The sequence below is a fragment of the Plectropomus leopardus genome, chromosome 4, assembly GCF_008729295.1.
Source record: "Plectropomus leopardus isolate mb chromosome 4, YSFRI_Pleo_2.0, whole genome shotgun sequence".
Classification (NCBI taxonomy): Eukaryota; Metazoa; Chordata; class Actinopteri; order Perciformes; family Serranidae; genus Plectropomus; species Plectropomus leopardus.
The window spans coordinates 6,849,323-6,871,527 of record NC_056466.1 but is presented as its reverse complement, the minus strand read 5'-3'; the positions used below and the strand labels follow the sequence as shown (position 1 = coordinate 6,871,527).

Below are 22,205 nucleotides of genomic sequence, written 5' to 3'. Positions count from 1 at the left end.
TTTATGAGCTCATCAGCCACATTTGTGGATTTCACAAAGGGGTTTTGTTGATGAATTTTCATAAAACAAGGCAGTTTGAATATTTTGGCAGGTGATTATATGTCTGTCTTTGGACAGATTTTGCCAAGGCAATAACTGTGCAAGATGCAGCCAGAAGCAGCAGGGGGCTAAGAAGAAGGAAAGAGGCCATTGGTCTTTAGTTTTGTTGCTGTTTTGGCTTGTTAATGTGCTACTATGTGTGTCCATGTGTCTGTCTTTGAGTTAATATTAGACATGGTTGTCATCATGGGCTGATTATGAGACAATGGGCCCAGCTGGGCACAGATGTGAAAAGCGTCCCACCAACTGTCCTATATAAGAGAAAGACACCAAATTTGTGGTTTTGCATCTTGTTTAGCATTGTCTTGCATCATATTAGATCTTTTTCAGTTTTGTGTTCATTTGAGGTCATGTTGTGTCTCTTTGAAGTTCCTTTGCATCTTTTCATGTGTTGGTAGGTGTTACAGTAGTTTGAGTGGCATTGTACAGATGAAGGTTAGTGGGGCCCCTGGGCCTGTACCCAGAAGGCCTGTTGAGTAATCCACCCATGAGAGGCATAAATATAAAGTAGAAGGCTGTATATCTTAAAAGGCAAGGCAGTTTTATTTGTTTAACACATTTCACAAAACAGGGCAATTCAAAGTGCTTCACAAAGCAATAAAATATAAAAACAGAACAAAGGATACATAATTACAATAAAAGAGTAAAAAGATAAGATATAAAAAGTGGAATTTACTACTAAACGATTTAAAAACCAATACAAAAAACATGTAAAGGGCTCATGGTAGCTTTAGCAACATGAACTCTTGGTTTCTGAGCATGAAGACTGTTTTTTTCAGAGTGGATCCTGATGTTTCTGTCATCTGTCACTTCTGATTTATAATGTCTACAAAGTGTGTCTACATAACTCGTCAGGATCTACATAATCACAGAATGACATAATGATAATAAGGACATATTGCACTCTGAAATGAAACCAAACCATGATGTCATGCTGACAGCTTTTAAACCAACAGTGACAACAATGACATCACTTTTAACCATTTGATTATTTTCTAAGGAAATAGCTTCATGGGATAATAAAATGCCACAAAAACTGCATTCTGATGGATATTTCAGCATTATATCAAACATATTAGGTAAAATCATATTTTTTGTACATGAGAAAATGTATTTATTTGATGGGGCAGAAGAGTTGTGCTGCGTGCCGTGCAGAGCTGTGGGCCTGTGCAGTATGGATGTATACATCCATGGTGCAGGGTGCCATCATCACTTCCTCCAGCGTCAGCACGGAAAATCGTGTCAGTAGCACACAGTAGTAGGAGGAAGAGGAGGAAGAGAGGGAGGAGGAGGAGTGGGGGTGGGGATTACATGATGATACATTTTTCCTTTTATTTACAGTATTTTGAAATTATTCTCCACAATTATCTTTTGTTATATTTACAGTATAGAGTATTTACTTTCGCATTATCATTGTTATTATTAATATTACTATTTTTAAGAAATTATTAGGCTATCATTTATTTATTTATTTATTCAAATCAAAAAGTGTGTCATTGCCAGTGCGCGCCACTTCCGGCTCTGTAGCTGTTCTGGGGTCCGTTTTTGTTGTAAATCTCTGATATATAGCGCTGAGGTTGGACAGAGGAAACCGACTCCAGATCAGCTGCTAGTATTTGACTCCTCTCGCCAATCAGAGCCCTGTGCCAGCTGTCAAGCTCGAGACAGTCAGAAAGAAACATACAGGAAGTTTAAGTAAGTTTTCGACCAAAAAGCTCAACATAAATCAAGTAAAATTTTAAACGAGAACTTGAAAGGGGACAAAAAATGAAAAAAAAAAAATCAAATACAAATTACTTGTTTATATGTATTCATTTTACAGCAAGACAAGGTTTTTATACTGTCTTTTTTTTCCTTTACTAAACTCTTTTTTTTTTTTTTTTTTTTTAAATTAACCTTTATTTAACCATGTTGGTCCAATTGGGATTAAGAATGTCTTTTTTAAGGGAGACCTAGACAGTTAGCAGTGAAAAACACAAAATTGTTATCTGCTTTAGTATAAATGTCATCACTTTATAGAAACGACAGAAATAATATAGCCTGCCGAAATGCCATCTCATATTTTATATTCTCCTATAATGTAATGTTTTTATTTCTGTGTTTCTATATATATAATAGTATGGGTTGAGAAGCTTTTATTGTGAAATCTCCGGAAGTCGTCGCTGTCACTCTCGCGAGCTTGACTCCGCGCTGTTTCATTATGGTAGTCGTCCCAAGAAGCGGCTCGTAAAGCAGGAATCCAGACAGGATTATCAACAACAGACACCGCCGAGCTGCCGGGAGATATTTCCACCTTCGGTCCGCTTCAGACCTCCGGACCGCGTCGACATTTCCCTCCAGACCGCCGCGAGCAGAGCGGTAAGCCGTCGCCTCTGCAGCCCGCTGTCATTGACAGCTCGCGTTATTAACTGTAGCCCGGATTTTTTTTTATTAGCCAGGAGAAATATGGGATTTGAAAACGCTGAGGTTACACTTTGACGTTTATTTAGTCTCGGTTAAAATATAATTTACGATACTTAGTTGTGAAATGAATAAAAACATGGTTGAATGAGGCCTGTAGTTATTTCGAAGCCCGATAGTCCCGGCTGCAGGTCGGTGATATCCACCGGAGGTTATGGCTTATCAGCCTGCTAGCGGTGATTTTCTGAGGCTGCTAGCCTCGTGGCTACCGTACACACAACACAGCTAGCAGACAGGCCCTCAGACGAGGCTCTCAATCAGTAAATGCGACAAAATCAGCGCATAATGTGTTAAATTATAACACAGAGATGTTAACATCGACCACCATCCCTGTAATTTTCGTAGCTGCGTGTGTCGTTAAGTGTGTGGATGTTGCTGTGTTATATTGCTTCTTATAATATCACTTTAATATTTACAATTTTTCCACAGGGATTTTTACATGGCAGCCGGCTGCTCGGCCCTCCTACTCTTTCCCGGTACCGTGCAGCTGCAGCATCCGTCATCTCAGCCTCCACACTGACGGGATGACGGAGGGAACCGAGCCTCCGCACGTAGGTTACCGGCACGGCGAGGCGACGTTCATGGACTGCAGGAATTTCTAAAACCGCTGTAGCAGGGACCCGGAGAGCTGAAGTGGCTTCATTTTTCAGCAGTGAGACTTTTTCATCTCTAAGCCACTGGAGCTGGTGGGATTTTGGAGTTTTTCTTTTAGGCTTGTGGAAGAATGGAGGACGCTGAACGGATGGGAAACGTGGCCCGTAGATAATATTTTCTCTATGTTTGTGTAATAACCTGAGGTCTGCAGTCTTCATCAGGGTGAAACCTGGACAGCAGATTAAATCAGAGTCGCCCAAATTTTTTATCAGGTCATCTATAACCCATAGGAGACACTCTGATCATTCTGGCACCATGATGGTGGAAGCCACCATCACCTTGTGTCTCAGGACTACTACAATCTAACAGACACTTTAGTTCCCCTGTGGGAAAGATCAGAGTACCTGGTGGTCCTCCAGCATCATGGACTACCACGCGGAGTGCTGCTTCTGTGATCCTGAGGAGGGTCACGGTGGTCCGGATGAGCCACCGCTCCACAGTATCCACGCGCCCAACCGGATCCGTCCGTCCTCCTACCGAGCCCTGAGGAGTGCTGTGTCCAGTCTGGCCCGCATTGATGACTTCTTCTGTGAGAAGATCGGCTCAGGTTTCTTCTCTGAGGTCTTCAAGGTACGTGACCTTACTACTAATTAATTATCTGCAACCTCAGCAAATTGGTTTGATTTTTCTATCAGAAAAAACGAGTGAAAAAGAGAGAAACAGCTCCCAAAAATAGCAAAAAATAAAAAAAGTTAGAAAGTAGTTAAAAGCTCAAGAAAATTACCTGGCAAAAAAAAAAGAAATAAAAAAACTAACTAAATAAAGAACTAAATAACTAAAAAAGGACATGAACTGGCAAAAGTGCTTAAAAATATAATAATTCTGTAACATTATTTTAGATTTGCAATTATGATATTTTTCATATACAGTTTTCTCAACTTTTTCTAGCTTTTTACATTTTTTCAAAACAAACCAATTTTATCAGCACCCAAAACCAAGCAATAAATACATTTTTTTCCCAAGCTTTTTTGTCTTTATTCCTTAGATATTTCCCCTTAGTGTTTATCTACTAATTCTGTTGAATTTGTAGATCATTTCAAGTCGCTTATTGGCTTTTTCTTCGAGTTTTTGAAAGAAATCACACCAGTTTGCTCTTGGTTAAAGGGTTTAAATACTTGTGAAGAGAGCCTGAAAGCGGCACGAGAAAAGTGATGTTGCTTCAGGTTTTAAAGGGTTAAACAGCAGCTTCTCAGAGGGTAAAATAACCTCTGTGGGTTTATTATCACTGTTGGGTCAGCACATCCAGAACTCCAGTCCAGTAATGATCCCCATTTTATAGTTTACTCAGTAGAATATATGTTATGTTAACTTTTTTACTGAAGCATCCTGTTCATTTGTCCATTTATCCATCACCAAAACATTCAGTGTACACGTCAGACCTGTGGAGCCCCTAGGGGCCCGGGGTCCTGTTTGCATGGTTGGTATTCCTGCCTTGCTCATGCTCATGGTCGTCCTCACATGGCTCGTCAAAAGTCGTCCACCAATATGTGTTTTTAAATAAATGATGCTGATATTTAACAAACAGGGAAGTCAGTGGCCGATTTGTAACGTCAATATCATGTTGTTGTCTTTATTTTGATAAAATAGCACAGTTTATAAATAAATAAACAACAATTTGATAATAACAAAGGAGATACAAATTTGCTTAACTTAAATGAACTGTTAGTTACGTCTATTGTTATTATTGTTTTGTCTGATATGGCTCTGTATTGTTTGCATACAGGAAAATAATACTTGAACCATATCTTTATATCGATTTTTTTTTTATATTAGCGAATTCAGATGACTATCTCTAAATTGCATCAATTAGCCAAATTCAGCTCTTGTTTTACCAATAATATGCGATGATATTGACCTTATTAAGCAAATCAAGTACTGGCCATGATAGACTAGATCCTCATGAAACAGTTTCGCTGTCAGTATGATGATAACATTCAGCCACTTTGGGCTGCTGACAGTATTTTTAGTCTCTCAGCATCCTTAAACTGATGTTACCTCACCTAAAATGATTCCAATAACAGCAAGGATTACATATTTTAAATTCTGGAGGGAAAAGGAGCAGCTGGTGTATGTGCTGAACATGTGAAGCTGCAGGCACAGTTGGTCTGCTGGTACTCCGAATTGGTACCCGGTATCAGCAGATGAATATTAAAATTGATGCATCCCTATTAACAACACAGATGCCCAAACTGTGTGCACAAACCCAAAAATATTCAATTTACAATGATATAGACATGAGGAAAAACAGTACATTGGAGAGGCAGGAACAAGAGACCGTCATTTTTGCTTTATGAATGACTTTACAGATATATTATGCAGGATTAAAAAACATGTATAGACTAATACAAATGTTTTTTCTCTCAGTCATCACTTATGACGCATTGGAAATGTGTGGCAGTGTATTTTTCTGCAGAGACTCTGCCCTCTGACTTTGCTTTCTTATCTTCGTCCTATTTTCTTTGCTCAGGACGTTTTTGGGCACTAATCCCACAGCGCTCAGGTGAGGCTTGGGCTTTTTAAGAACATAGTGACCAGGTACCAGGCCGATACTGGATGCTCCAAAAATGTTGTGCTATTGTGACTTAATCCCTTAGGAACTGTTTGGTGCATTTAATGGGCTTTTCATTATTCATTTTTTGATAATTTTGGGTGTGGGCACATGGCATACATCTGGTAAGATCTTTGAATGTCCAGCTGAGCTCCTACAATATGTCTAAAATACACTGTGTAAACAAAATTGTTAAATTCATACTGTTAAGAGTAAAAAATGCACTATTGAAACCCATTTCTAATTTTTGATCCCACAGCCAACAAAGCATAAAAACATGCATAGTATTATTTATGGGTGTCGTTCTGGGCTTTTACCTGGGAATTTGTAATTTTTATTATTTTCCACCTGATGACATAATGTTTACCATATTTTGTATATGGAGAAAATTCATGCTTTTTCCACTCGGTGCACTGTCACAATACATGTTGCTGCAAATCATTGACATATGCCAGGCTGTAAGGATAATAATACTAATACTACCACTACTACTAATATTACTGCTACTACTACTACTACTACTACTACTACTACTACTACTACTACTAATAATATAATCATAATAACAATAGAGATAATAATAAAAAGTATATTAAAAATAAATTCAGTGTTTGTGCTGTTGGTTTTTTTCATCTAAAAACTTTGTTGCATCATGACAAAAACCTGGCTTTTAAAGGGTTAAAATTCTAAAAATTGATGAATATTTGATATTTATGATTAGAACTGATAATGGGTTAAAAAATGAACTCAGTGACAGTAGAAAATAATATTAATGTATGAAATAAAAATGTTTAAAAGCTTGTTTTTGAAGAGCGCATTTGTGTGTGTGTAATATAAAATCGGGCCTTAAGGGTTAAATCAAGTCTAAAACTGGCAATATTCTGTTTCATTCAGAAACTGTGTGATAAAATAGATAGAGAACAATTCTTCAGCAGCAGCACTCAACACTTTTGGTGCTCTAGACTCATTTTTGGTCAGTGCCAAGACAGCGTTGAGGTTAGATGCTCAGCCTGAGCTATGAGCAACAACACTGGCGATGACTTCAAGTGATGAATGCTTAAGTCAGACTGAGTTTGGTTTATAGAGCAGCATAAAGACGTCACTCTGGAGACTGTTGCTTTGCTTATGCATCAAACTAATGTTTAAGTCATTATTTTTGTTCTTATCTGAGGCATTTTTGTCTCACATGTAGATACTCGTGTGTTTATTTGGTGCATTATTTGTTTGCGTGTGGTTTGCACAGACAGTGTAGGTGGGTGTGTGTGTTGATGTCTGCTTGTGTCAGTGTGTGTCAGGTGACAGGCTGACTGGAGGACAGATCCCACTGTCCAGACTAAGTAGATTACTCTCACACCGTGTGTGTGTGTGTTTGTGTGTGTGTGTGTGTGTGTGTGTGGTGTGTGTGTGTGTGTGTGTGTTTGGACATCTTACTTTTTTCTCCCCTCCTTGGGTAATCTAATGCAGGTTTATAAATGATAGCTTCCTGCCCACCAAATCAAGAGTCCACACAACATCCACATGTACCAGTCATGACCATGTACAGGAAAGGCATGTAAAGTAGTTGTTGGAGTATTTGCTCAGGGGGAGGGTTTATACAAAGTGGATTCCAGCACACAATTACCTCTGCTCTTATCTGAAATAGCCAAAGCTTTCACACTCACTCACACCCAGAAACAAGACATTAAACAACCAGGTGAGCTGTGCCTGGTATAGATTAGGACATCTGTTTAAGTCTTGACAAAGTTTTGAAGAATATCTTTCATAAAACTTCATACTTAAAGATAGTTTAGTCAGTACTTAATTTGGTTTAAATGATATGAATACTTCCTGTAACATCCTGTCATTTAAGCTTTGAAACGTGAGCAAATTGGTTTGATTTTTCTCTAAAGCATTGGGGAAAGGCGCAATGAGCAACTTCAACACGGCCCAAAAAAATAGAAAGAAAAATTTGTAAAAAAAAGCTACACAGAAAATTAATTGAAAACAAAAGAAAATTAAAAACAAAATCAAACACGGGAAATGACACCCCAAAATAGTGCAGAAAAAAAAATATAAATATATAATTATAATGATTTTAAATATATTTTTTCTATTTATATTTTATATTTTTTAAATATATTTTTTTCTGGACATTTTCCCATTAAAAAAATTAGTAATAAATATTTTTAACCCTTTTAAAACCCTTTTTAAAACAATTTCCCCTTTACTGATTTCTTGCAATTTGTTTGACATGTCTTGCCAAGTTGGTCATTGTCTCTTTCCCCCTGAAATCGAATCAAATTGCTCAGGTTTCAAAGCGATAGATAGATTGTCGAACCAGGTTTTAAAGTGCTCAAGTGCTTCAAAGTGTCTGCAGATACTCTGTTTAAGAATGAAGTTTCATTTGTTTTCTTCAGTCTACAAACTGTAAACCAACCCAGTTATTTCAGATACATTAACAAAAGCAACTCACGCCACCCAACTAAACTCCAAACTAAACATTTTCTCACGAGTGCCTGATTGGTACTGCGCATCTGCAACTCCAAACAGAATTAATTAAAAAAAAAATCCCCCCACAGCTAATGATGGAAGTAGCTAAGGAGTAATTTGCTTTTTTCTTCTGTCTGTTGAGAGTTGCAGATGCGCAGTACCAATCAGGCACTCGTGAGAAAATGTTTAGTTTGGAGTTTAGTTGGGTGGCGTGAGTTGCTTTTTTTCTGGAGCTGATAATGGAAGAAGCTAAGGAGGGAACCATTTCGCCTTATTGTCACTTCTGTTGAGACACACACATGCATTAAGGTATCGATCAGACACTTGCAAGAAATTGGTGATGGGTAATGACAAAGTTTATGAGCTGAAGCACAAGTGAGAATTTCACTTATCCTGTAATTAGGAGTTTATTTGGTGAAAAAAACGACACATCAACATGTAACACTGCACACACTTCCTTTATGTCTATCCTAATGTGAACTTATCCATGGTATTGATTAAATAACCCTAATAACCACACACACCCACAGACATAATGCATTCATTTACAAATAGATGACAATTTATATTATTAAGTTAAGCAAGTTATATTTACATAAAATAAACCATCAATGCATCTATCTGGATCATCAGTATATTGTACTTAGAGGATAAAACACTGTGGGCTAATGAAGTTTTTAATATACAACTGTTTTTCAAGGATGGCGTTTTTTCAGAAGTAACTGTTAGACACAAATCACACATAATCGAAAGAATGATGACTAAAACATGTCCAATTTGGGAAATCCAAATGTATTCAAAGCCCAAGTTGGCTGAATGTTCATAGTTCTGAGTGTCTGTGTAGGAAAGAAAAGAGAAAGATCATTTTCTCACTTTACATTGCACTCATTGCTGTTGGATCAAATCATCACTGGTTGAATGAGCACAAAGTAATGATGATGGAGACGCATTTGGCTTAAAATGGAAACAGTTTATTAGGGTTGTTATAACCATTAAACTCAGCCTGTTTTCCCGTTAACCCTGCACTGTGTTGGCGTGCGTGCCTCCTGTCTGCTGCTGGGCCGAGCCTCAGTAATGGCCCATTGGATTTGTGCAGATCAGGAGGGTTGATGGGAAATCCAGAAAGCCTATTACTGCTACGCTATTAATACACACACACACACACACACACACACACACACACACACACACACACACACACACACACAGGTATGCATGCATGCACTTGCAGGTGCAGACACTGTCTGAACTTTGCAGGCCACAAATTACCAGTCAATGACCCATTCAGCCACACACATGACCCCAGTCCCACTTTTCCTGCAGCTTCACATGTTAAGCACATGTTCACGTACTGTGACGGGGGGATAATATAATCAGAATATAATCAGAAAATGCCATTAATATCAGCTGGCCTACATCTTAAAATTATAATATGTAATATTTCTGCAAAATGTCTAAAAAAAAAAACTCGATATAAACATTTTTCTAGTTGTGTACTTACATTATCCCTTATTTTTCCAGTAACGCTCAAACCCCAGGAAAACTGTAATTTTATTTGAGTTAAAGGTTTCATTTGGTGTCTTGCCAATGGCAAAAGCACCAGATGATTCGTCAAAGAGCGAGGAAGAAGTCATACAGTGTTCCCCATACATAGATTTATTCATGCCACAGTATTAACACTGACTGCCACATATTGATTTTCTATTTTTTATGCTTTAGCGCCGGTCTTATAGCACCACACCTCGCTCTCCTTCTGTGCAGCTCTCTTCCAAACTGTAAACCCTCTCTTTTTGTTTTTCAGGTGCAGCATCGGATCACAGGACAGGTGATGGCACTGAAAATGAACACACTGGCCAGCAACAAAGCTAACATGCTACGAGAAGTGCAGCTCATGAACCGCCTTTGCCACCCCAACATACTCAGGTAGCTTCCATAAAAACAGATAATAATCACTGATAATTGAGCGCCACCTCACCAGCTGTTCAGACAAAGCAGTGTCTCAGCAGCTGCAGAGGTAGTGCTGTGACTGATGATAAAGCTGAATGTAGCTCCTGATGAACACATCTTAAAAAAATCCCATCTTCAGAAATACTGTTGCAACAATTTCCATATAATTTCAGAAATTCTTGATTCAGAAGAACTGAGCCTGAGCCACACACTTACTAACTACTTTCTTATGTCAGCTAAAAAGATCTTTGCTAACACTGTGTAAGGCTAGAAGTATCCCTAAATTTAAATGTGGCTTGATGATCTTGTCAGCACACTTGAGCTGAAGAGGATAAGTATTAGAAATGAGCTGGTAAACTCATTTGATGCCCTCTGGCAACCTCTTATTCAATATTTGGAGAAAATATCAGTCTAGTGTCATTTGCAGATTGTTGCTATTAACTGAATGTAGGATCCCTTGATGTAGTCTTGAGCGTCTAGTTTGGGTGCTTGGTTTTGTTTTTTGTTTTATTTTGTGGGTTTTTTTCACCCTTTTTCTTAGTGACTTATTTTTTAAAAAATCCTGGAGGAGAGCAGTGTCTGTATTAGCTATGTAAATGCACTTATTATCTTCATGTTGCATTTGCCATTTATTGAATTTATTTTACCAATAATTTCTATGTGTGTGTACGAACTATTTCTGCAAATTGACTCCACTCAATAAAATGTTTTAAATTGTATGTGAAAAAAAAAACAAAAAACCATCCCATTTCTCAGTTTGTATTGTGGGAGTTTAACATGACTTTTTAGTACTACCAAGAAACACAAGGTGGCACCAGAGTCTATATATTTAACCTCATGCATGTAGAGGACTTTGAAATGATGGATGAGATAATTATAATGTAAAGAAATGATAAACACTGAAACATTGTAAATTATGACGCATTGTATTTCTTCCCCTCTTCTCAGGTTTCTTGGGGTTTGTGTTCACGAAGGTCAACTCCACGCTCTGACTGAGGTAAAAACATCACTCTTTTAACATTGTCCGATGGCTTAAGTTACCCAAAATGTCTAAAATGTGACTGTCCCTTTGTCAGTTTTACTCGTACCCACCAGTAACATAGAGGAGGTATCCATGGAAACATTGTAAACCTTGTATCTTGCAGATGGTGGTAAATGATTCATGTATGTGATGTCTTCCTTTGGCACACATTAATATCTGTGTGTGTGCTGACTGATCATCACACTGTCAGCGTTTTTAAAGGCGGTTTGAAGACATTTCTTTGTTTTTCTCTGTAGTATATAAACGGAGGCAACCTGGAGCAGCTGTTGGACAGTGACCTGTACCTGTCGTGGTGCGTCCGGATTGGTCTGTCTCTGGATATTGCCCGAGGGCTGCAGTACCTGCACAACAAGGGCATATTCCACAGAGACCTCACCTCCAAGGTGCAGCAGACAAACACATGCTGGGGTGTCGCCTGTTAACAGAAACAGAAAAAGAAGGGGTCAACGCAAAGAACTGATAGGAAGCAGCTTGAGTTGTAGTTTCATATCAGAAAGTTTGTGCTGCAGGGAGAAGGGAGGATACCAGCTTTCAGTTCAATGAAATGTGACCTTTGGTGCTTGTTCAGACTGACATGTCTGTGTCAAAAAGCATACTTCCACATTAATTTTAGATGAACCACGCCCACATCTGCATGACGAAAGTGAGCAGCCAAGAGGTCAAGGCCTGATGTTTGGCTGCCAGCCTACTGCCGCAAAAAGTACTCACTGCAGCACGCAGGGCACCTTGAGAAACACAACAGCTCAAGTTTATTAGTGGCTCTGAACACAAGTAATGTCAAAAAACACTGAGAAAGTCTACTCTCTCGTCAGTTATCGGCCTGGACTTCTGGCAGACTGCTTTCGGCATGTGGAAGTGGGCAGTAATGTGTAGGAAAAAACGGAAATACTTCAAGTAGGCTCAATTAATTGCTATGTAATCTTGTTAGGGGCTGAAGTCATCAATCAAAGACATGCAAGCACCAAAGACTTTACAAAAATAATTGACTTAGCCACTCTGACATTACCCCATTTTGAAGCCTCAAGTTGGCATTTAGAAAGTTTTACATCTTACAACTATATCCTAAACAACAGTTCAGATTAGGAGGCTCATCTTACAAAATTCTTTATTTTTTCATCACAACCTGGACAAATAAAAACAAATCTATGGGCATGGCTGGACAATAGGTCTGCGAGCATATGTTTTTTGTTCTCTTGAGTTGATTTGTAATTTTTTACCAATAGTGGTGAATATATCTCACCTCTAGACTCTTTTTCTGTGCAGAACTGTCTTGTTCGCTGTGATAACGGAGTTTTCACGGTTGTGGTGGGAGACTTCGGCCTGGCAGAGAAGATCCCTGATTATAGGTCAGTGGGGAAATATCCAAAATCTTGATGCCTTTCCCTCCACTGTCTCGTTCAGTGAGATAATTTAAGTAACCAATAAAGTCTGATTAACTTTAGTTGGCACAGACTCTGTTATGTGTGAGTAACTGTTATTTGTCAATAAGAGATCATGTCTAACCCAAATGGGCAAAAATTAAAGTGTTGTGATCTGATAGACTATTAATTTGAACAAAAACCAAACAGATCTGTGTCACTCGAGGAGCCGGTGTAAACATGTGGCAGTATTAGAGGTTATTTATGCTTGAAAGTGAAAGGTCAGAGCTTAACCTGTCTTAGTCTGTCTCTTGTGCAAGATGCATCTATGAATGACTCCTTCTGCAAAAACAGGTCTTTAGGCAACACCAGAGATTAGCATGTTCTTTCTTTAGCTAGAAATAGAGCTTTACTTTCATTTTTTAAAAATAATTCCCAAATTTATGAGGAAACACAACATAACATAAACTAATACAGCGCTTTGAAAAGAACTACAGTGATAACAAAACTGAACATTAATAGCTCAACAAAGACGTGCAGGGCAGTTGCTTTGAACTGCATTAGGTTTTTTAGTGTGGTCAAGTTTTACGTTATATCTAGAATACAAGATGTGATTCATAAAAATTGTATATTTCATGAATAATATCATAGCAATAACTCACAGCAAATTCTGACAAGGGTCGTGACTCTGAATGGGCACCTAACTTTCTGGGAAACCTTATTTTTTTTGCAGTGACGGTGTGGGGAAGCAGCCTCTGGCCATCGTGGGCTCCCCGTACTGGATGGCCCCTGAAGTCCTGAGAGGAGAGCTGTACGATGAGAAGGTATCACCACAGCATCTGTGGTTGATGATGATTATTTAAAATCTTTAATCCACTGCTACTTCTATTAAATAAAATAGACAACTGCACTTTCAGATCGAAAGGTCAGTGCTTCAATTCCCAAAAGCAAATCATGCAAATCTATTTAGAGGCTGGCACAAACTGGCATGCTGTGACGCAATTCCCCCTATCTCCTCTGACTCCTGCTGCCACCTGGCAGTCTCGATTAACCAGGATTGGATGATATGATAATAATAATAATAAACTGATTTGTCATGCACTTTGCATTTGGAACAAATCTCAAAGATCCGCAGGATAAAATAATATAAAAATAGAAATGATTGTCCAACCCTGGTATAAACATGCATGGAATTACACATTGGTGATATTCAGTAAAAGAGAAAAAAGGATCCTTTTAAAAGCAAATAAAAAAAACTGCCAGAGTCTGTCATAGTGCCGTTTGATCTGATGAAGACAGCAGTCTTAGCCTTTACTTTCTGATGTGCGAGTACAGATATTATTAAGTAAAAAATAAAATTTTAAGTAGGTAAAATGGTTTTTTTTTTAACCACCTAACCCTTCTATCTACAAAGTGCATTGTTAGGTTTTCGAACTTTGACAGCTTAGGTGAGATTTTGGGATTTTGAGGCAATATTGGCCACTGAAACAAATTAATCCGTGGATGCTGAACCTGAAATAAATTAAAATTCTCAAATGATTTCACATGTTTTATGACACAGAATATTAGCAAAAAAATATGAGGAGCTTTAGCCCTTAAATACTCTTACTCCACCACGGAGTGAAATCTAGTTTGAACCTAAACCTAAACTATCTATATGTGTGTGCATTATCAGAGAACTAACATGCACGTCCTCTCCGCTGCTCAGGTGGACGTGTTTGCGTACGGTATCATCCTGTGTGAGATCATCGCCCGCATTGAAGCTGATCCTGACTTCTTACCCAGGACAGAGGTAGCCCTCAGACCTATAATTTAATCTGTTTGTGTAGTGATGTAAAGAAGTGACATGTCTCTCCCTTACAGACAGAAACGTAACGCTACTTGTATTTTTTTTGGTGGGAAGAAGTATATTTCCAATGTCAATATAACAAACTGCTCTTCATGAGATAAATATTTTCAACAGAGAGCCATGTAAAGTAGTTGCAGGTGTTGTTCCAGGTAAAAGTAGTCGTCGCTCTGCAGCGAGAGGCCCTGAACTGTCTGTGTAAATATGCATGTAAGGCGTAATTCGAATGGTAATAATATAACTTGTATTTGCAGCCTCTATGTTTATTTATACTTGATATGCAGTCATTTTGATTGATTTTAAAGGACTTTGGTCTGGACGTGGAGGCATTTGAGAACATGGTTGGGGATTGTCCTGCTCCATTTTTTAGCCTCGCTGTCACCTGCTGTAACGTAAGTGCACACACATACACCGCATTAATCATAACCCTTAATTACATCAATGTTTTCAATTTAATTTTTACTTGTTGGACATCACCATGTACTTTTGGACATCTCTGAGTCAGTGTGTCCTTTTTAACAACAAAGTTTTTTTTAATAAGACTTGATGTTAGGATTCTAAGATGTAATTCTCAGCACGGTTCTTTGTCTTCGTGTTGTTTTCAGATGAGCGCAGAGAGGCGACCCTCGTTCTCAGACATTGTGTTCACGCTGGAGGGCATGGATAGACAAGAAGAGAGAGAGAAGCCCATTGCACTTGGTAAAAAGGATCATAAAGTTTTTTTTTATTTCTTCATTAATGAAGAAAGTTTTTTTTTACAGCAATGTTGATAGGGCATTTCGTGACACCAGAAATGTGTTAGTCCAGTGAAATTCCTGCATGCTTAATACCTGATTCAGTACTACGGTAAAAAAACCAAAAACAAACACAAAACAGTGAATTTCTGGTGCTTAAACGTACACTCGTACATTAAGAAAATTTAAATTTAGGTAGAATTTTATTATTACACTATATAAATTCATATTTAAATCAATTTGTGCAGACAGGCGTCTTGTTTTTCGCTGTCAAAATGCCACCGCTTGCATAACAGCCAGTATCAACCTCCCTGTTCATCTCTATTGAACATTAACTTCGGGATATTTGATGCCCTCTTCAGTAAGTTCAAATTCAATAAAAGTAGAAAAAAAACATGACACAGGACCTCGAAGTCGTTGCACACCTTGTCCAGCCTGTAATCCAGCCTTGGTGACAGTTTCTGACTCATGATAAAATCATATGACAGCCACAACTGTCAGAGACGGGTGTCCCCTTTCAGGATCTTCCCCTGGAAAGTTATCTCACTTCAAGGTTGACTCAAATACAGAGCAGGGTTGAATCCTGGGAAACGTCATTCTGTAATTTCCCAGGAGATCTCCCAAAACATTTGCTTTCTTTTACTGGTAAAGAACCTGATGGAACTGGGGTTTTTTTTAGCACGTCATCTAGCAAGACAGCTTCTCCAAACTTAAACAGAGGCACACAATTAAAACCACACTGTCTATGATTAAAACTAGTCAGAGAATATGATGAAAAAGAGGATGAAATGAGTTCAGAAACATATTTAAGTTTCTATTTAGCTGTAAAATGAGAAAGTTTGTGACCCGCAGTTTGAGAATGACGAGCCATAAGGAAGCACCACCTACCTCAAACTGCATCCTCTCTCCTTCACTCACACATCTTTCTCCTTCCTACCTTTACTCAGAGCCGGTGGCGGTAGACGTCAGCCCGTACCGGCGCTGCAGCTCTCCTTGTCACCCCGGTGACCGCAGCCAGCAACGGCAAGGCTTGGCGAGAAGCCAGTCGGACATGTTACCCCCTGCAACCCTAACCCCTCCTCTCCTTGGGACACCTGCGCGGGTGAATCCCTTCTCTCTCAGACAGGACCTCAATGGGGGGCGGTGTAAACTCTTAGACACTCCGAGTAAGTCCGTCATCTCCCTGACCTTCACCCTCCCAGCGCTTCGTGACCCGTGCTCCTCCCCCCATCTTCTCAGAGGGATGCCGGGGACACGAGCGCTGCCGAGGAGGTGCAGGTCACTCCCTTGTACTCCAGAGCTCAGCCGGACTGTAGCCTTGTTAAGAGACAATGAGGGGAAGGAAGACAATGAAGAGGACGTAAGAGTGGTGATGAATAGAGTGACAGGGGAGGATGAGGACGACGAAGAGAAGACAGAGACAGCAGATGGAAGGAGGCAGGTAGAGCAAATGGAAATAACTATAAAGAGAGAGGTGTTAAAGGAGGAGGACGAGGTGGGAGAGGATTCAGGTCTTCCTGTGGAGCTGGAGATGGTGTCTCTGGAGCGGTTAGAGGAGCAGGAGGAAGAGGAGGAAGATGAGAGTGTGTGTCTAACAGAACCCATGGACTGCACCAAGTCTCCTGAGCCAGCAGAGGTTGTCACGGACTCCACACCTGGACGCCCCCTGCTCACCTCCACTTCCTCCTCCTCCGTACAAACCAACGGCTGGCGACTTCCCATCTCCAACGGACCACCCTCCTTGCCCGCTCTGCCACGACTGGACAACAACAACGGCTCAGCGCTTGTCATTGGCCAGCAGGTGCAGTGGGGCGTAGGAGGGCGAGCTAACGGTTACAGCGGAGCCCAGTCCTCTGACCCTAACGGCCCCTCTGAGCAGGACGAGGTCATTTCCTGTCCGGGCTGCTGTCTGGTGGGTTTTAGCTTTCCCTCTGTGTGCCTCCGTGGTTCAGCTGCCGTGCCTGCCCCCCGCCGAAGGGCTTCGTTACCGCGGCAGCGACCCTACCGGAACCTCAACGGCACCATAACTGGTGGCAGTGCTTCCCCGTCAACAACAGCGGCCACAGCAACCAAAGCTCTGCTGTGTCGCAGCACAAATGGACTAATAGTGGGTGGGCCGTCAGTGCCATGTGAACCAGGCCGGTCCCTGCCGGAGGCCCAGACATAAGCCTGCTCACTGGGGATTTGGTTTTGAACCCGTGACACGCACCAGCACTTAATGTCAGCGGAAAAACATGGCAACACAAAAGGTTGCTATGATAATACCAGGAATACTGACCCCAGCTCTGAGATGTGTTGTTAACTCTGTGCAGTCACAGTTTGGGATTAGAGCGCCACCTGGTGGGCTGGAGGATGAAACACGACCAAATCACTCTGACAGTGAAGAACATGGTGTAATGTAAGTGGTGGCTAAAAGGCAGAACATTTAACGGTTGGGGTTAACGACACATTTCTTTTGCTGGAGTGGTGCTGATCCAAACAGAGCAGCTAGTCTGACTTACGGCGACGCTCGCCTAAGCTCTACTGAACCAAATCTAACTGAACTCAACTGTGCTGGCTTCAATTTTGGAGGCTGTCATAGAAAAAACATGTTTTTCGGGTTTAACAAGCTAATTTTAAGTACACTTGCAGTTAATTACAAGTTATTCGTAGTCGTGGTCATCGTTTTGTTAGTAACAATACAATAACATACTCACCAATTTAATTGCTGAGATCTGTGAATATGCGACATTTTGAAAAAAGTCAAACTACTTTGGAAGGATTGCGAGAAAAAAAAAGACCAACCGTCTGTAAACTGTAATAGATGTTTACAGTACACACGGGTCACTTTTGCTCTGCTCGGGATTTTTGCCCTGTCAGATTTCGGGCAGTGCCTATTCAGAAGAGGCTGCGTGTGTGGCTCGTGGTATTGCTGCTTGCAGTCTTCTTGCAAACAACAAACAAACAACTTCACACTCTTTCTTGGGTCCTTAACAGCTATAGATTTAGATACAAGGTACAAGGTATGTTTAGGTAAGTACAAGGTAAGTTAATTGACAGGTTATGTTGCTATTCTTACTCATTGTTTGCCAAAATAACATTCAAAAGAACTCAAAACTACATGCAACATAACAGTATTTATGCGTTTTTCCATATTGGATTGAAGATATTTAATTTTGAACATTAAAAAAATGGTTTTTTTTTCATATGAAAAAGACAAACAAACAAAAATAATAGTTTACATATGTAAAAGATTTTCAATAAGCAACTTTAACTTACATCTCATGTCCAAAAATGAATAAGAGGAGGCGAAATGCTTGTCTTGTCCCACCCCTGCTGTATTCTAACCGAATTCTGCTTCAGAGGAAAACCGTGTAACATTAACCTGACAGACACACACTACTGGTTACCTTGCAGATGCAGATTTTACTCTTGATTGACTTTATTCTAAGTCCCGCCCCTCGAAGGCAGACTGGCCAATCATAGCGTGGCATCAGCCAGCTCCGACAACTTCTCGGCAGTGCATCATTGACTTTCATACACCTTTGTCAGATTTTCTTCTTTTTCGGGCTGGTTTTGTAGATTTCGAGCTAAACGTTGTGTCTGGGATTTGTGTAATAACGAGAGAGGTTTGGAGGAGATAAACAATTTTTTCCTGTTTCTAAATCAGACTCAAACCCTGAAAAGTTTGGGGTTAGCCAGCCAGCTAGCGAGCTACTAAAGATAAAACCGTATCCTGAAGAATGTACACATGCTGCTTTTGGTTTTTTTTTTTTAAGAATTATTACTGTGATTAAAGCCTTGTCCTCCTTTTCAGAAAAAATGGAGGAAATTGGGGAAACTTTGATGATTCTCCACCAGCTTTGTGTCATCGTAGTGTTTGTTAATATTGAATGTGTCGCGTGTCCAAAGTGCAACAAATTCGACAGTGCACAATTTTGTGTCCCTAGCAATAATACCGCCAGTGTGAAGTAGAACGAATGTAAGGTTCTCGAGCTCTGCGAAGCGCACATACACAGAGATGTGTTGCTTTCTAGTTAGATGTCACCATGTTCCCACTTCTCAGCAATGATTTCAGTAAGTATAGATATAAACGATGGCCAACGCTACAATAATAAGTTAAAAATCCTTTAATATGTACAGTGCTTTTTGGTAACGGTGGTTGGGGAATGAACATTTTGTAATTTAATGTCCCTCCCTTTATGGAGGCAGGTTAGGAGAAATAAATAAGCTCTTTTGTTTTGCATGGCGGCGCCTGCATGGCGTCGCTCTGCAGGCCCACTACTGATGGAAACACTGCCGCAGTGCAGCGTTAAGCGCGGGCTCTATACAGACACATGTAAAGCACAGTGTGGCTGCAGGTTTGAATCAGATGAAGTGAAAACACTGTTTTTGATTATATTTAATTGATTAACGGTAGCTACAGGGGGAATATTTATAAAATGAATAAAGATGATTTACTTCTGACATTTTTATAGCAGTTGACCTGTGTGTGTGTGTGTGTGTGTGTGTGTGTGTGTGTATGACAGAGAGCGAGAGAGAAGCTGATATCTTTTGCTTTGGGGGACTTATCCTGGGCATGTCATGTAAATTGTTTATTTTTGCACTTCAGTTTCGGGGCACTTTGCAGTAAGACACCAGGCTTCTACTAAATGGTGCTTTATTTAAATATGTGCTTCTGGTGTTTTATATGTATATGTGTGTGTGAGCGTGAGTGTGTGTGTGTGCGTGTGCGTGGTTCTCGCCCAATAAACTACACACCTTTCATCCTCTGACTTCTACTCCCCCTCACATGTATCTCGTGTGTGTACATGTGCACTTTGATTACACTGTTGTAACTTAAAAAGTGGTATGTGAAGCAGGTATGCGTATTTATTGTACAGATCATTCCACACACTGTGTGTGTATGTGCTTTTGAGCGAAAGGTAGAGTGATGGATACTCGCAGGATAACTTTAATTTATCCCGTCATTTCTCATGTTCAACGATGAATCTGGCTTCATTTCTATGTTCTGTTCTTCTATACAGCTAGAAACCTGCGTGCAATAATCTGGTAATAAACAAATATGGTTGTGCATTACCCTCTGTGCTATTTTTAATTTCTTTTAAGCAGTAACTAAATGAAAGTGGAAGAGTACTAAACTGGGGAAATGGCATGCCAAAGAATTAATGATGTTAGATGACAACCTTAACAACTTAGTGAAATCCTTATTTATTTCAGAAGTGTTTGATATTTAAGAGGAGCTGAGTAAAAGTTACTGAATAGATCAACAGTGCCAGACCACAACATCTTAAAAAGAAAACGATAAAGGGCTCTAAGAGTTGTTCTGAGAAAACATACAGCATATGGCATACTTAAGAGATCACAACTTCACAGAATGAAGATGTGTTCAACCAGGCACTGTAAATTCTTAAAAACCTGATGCACACAGACATGATTACCTTTGCTTAAAGCAATCTTATGCTCTTACTTACTTGTCACTTTGGCAAATGCTACAAAAATCTCTTTATCGGTTATGAACTGAGAACCTTTTCATCCTCACATGCAAAAAAGACCTCTTTCTTCCTGTTCAGCAATACCACACTTGTATTGACAGTCAAATGAATGTAGTTCCTTTTTCATTCTGTAGGGGAACAGCTTTGTGCACTGTTTCCTGCAGTTTGCTTCAATTTCTTGTAAATGGGTGAGGGAGGGGTGAGCAGTGAGCAATGTGTGGATCATCAGCTCTCTGGTTATGCAGGATGGGCAGATATAGAAGCTTGAGTCCTATAAACAGCCAGCTGACTCTTCTGCTGCCTTGAGGATGATCACGGCTGACATATTTTCATGTATATAATTAAGCTAATTAATCAATTTATTCATTCAGAAAAGTTTCACGCATGCATTATTTATGGGGACATGTGCACTTTTCAAAAATAATTTCCTGGTCATTTTTAACATGTTTCATAGAAAAGACTATAGCAAACCAGAACAGTGTTAAATTGGTAGATCATATAATCATTTCTAATGTATTAGAAAGAGAGTTTTTCGGCAGACATGAAAATATGAAAGTTGTTTACAGGTTTGTCCTGTGAAAACTAGTCGTGTGCACAACTCCAAAAATCTTAAATAATATATAGAGGTGAACGATTGTTGGATCCAAACAGAAAGTAAAGGTTAGGTCACGTAAGATACTTATTTAATTTTGACAAAATGAACTGATTCATGTCTTACAAAGTATTTAACAATAGACAACTGATGAATTCATATTTAGATAGATTTAAATAGGGCTTTACTTTCAAGGGAATTTTTGAATTTTGGTTTATACTTTTTTTTTCACATTTTGTTGTGTGTACCTGTGTGTATCTGTCTGTCTGCAGCTAATCTCTCAAACTACTGGACCAATCAGCCTAAAAGTTTATGTTAACATTCATGACCGTATGCTCAAGGACCTGTCTTTGTTGCAGTGATTCACAATCGTCAAAAAAATCTGTTTCGTTGACTGTTTTGTATCATCATTGAGTGCAGTCAGACGCATAACCTGTTTATGAAGCATATCCTGGTTATGGTCATATTCAGATATGGTGTATACGTGAGCACAGAGAAATCAGGTTATTTAAATTCCACGTATACATCCCAGTTTCTTTCAGAGTACTGCAGCTAGCATATTCAGGTTTATCATTAACAGAATATGGTGTTTACATGTTCAAACACAAAGCTGGATACTCCCCCCCAAAAAATATATATATATATGTAATAATAATCAGGTTATCCATGTAAACACTCTTATTGACCACTTACTCCTCGCTCCTTTTAACCTGACAGTAGGGTCCACATGATTTCCAGGAGTGGGCTTGTTAAAAACAGGTCTTTTCATCAGTTGCAGGCCACATTTTGGCCATTGTCCCAGCTCAAAAACTAACATCGACAGAAAAGTTTGATCTCACTCTTAACTGAAGCATATCTTGTGTTTCCATACCCCATGTATGACCAACCAAAGTCAGGCACGTTAAGCAAAAAATGAATCAACTGTTTTTGTTATCTTTGCTGCCGTCTCGACTGTCAGAGAGTCGGGAGGGGAAATTCCACT

The 22,205-nt window shown here is 39.5% G+C and overlaps 1 protein-coding gene across 1 annotated transcript; it reads left to right on the top strand.

Annotated features, from left to right (window-relative positions):
• Positions 1-2,289: 2,289 nt before the first annotated feature.
• On the top strand, positions 2,290-20,215 carry LOC121941480 (dual specificity testis-specific protein kinase 2-like). Its single transcript, XM_042484276.1, has 11 exons — positions 2,290-2,457; positions 2,989-3,783; positions 10,032-10,153; positions 11,126-11,174; positions 11,456-11,602; positions 12,483-12,565; positions 13,311-13,401; positions 14,286-14,369; positions 14,729-14,815; positions 15,029-15,122; positions 16,105-20,215. Exons 2-11 carry the CDS (start codon positions 3,577-3,579, stop codon positions 17,322-17,324), a joined length of 2,184 nt encoding a protein of 727 aa, XP_042340210.1. The 5' UTR covers positions 2,290-2,457; positions 2,989-3,576; the 3' UTR covers positions 17,325-20,215.
• Positions 20,216-22,205: the final 1,990 nt, after the last annotated feature.

What these genes read in the sequence shown, in the direction of transcription:
- LOC121941480 (XM_042484276.1), top strand. Translation starts at nt 3,577, where the DNA reads ATGGACTACCACGCGGAGTGCTGCTTCTGTGATCCTGAGGAGGGTCAC. An exon ending in GAGAAGATCCCTGATTATAG is followed by an intron (nt 12,566 to 13,310) that starts GTCAGTGGGGAA and finishes TTTTTTTTGCAG; the next exon opens with TGACGGTGTGGGGAAGCAGC. An exon ending in GAGAGCTGTACGATGAGAAG is followed by an intron (nt 13,402 to 14,285) that starts GTATCACCACAG and finishes TCCGCTGCTCAG; the next exon opens with GTGGACGTGTTTGCGTACGG.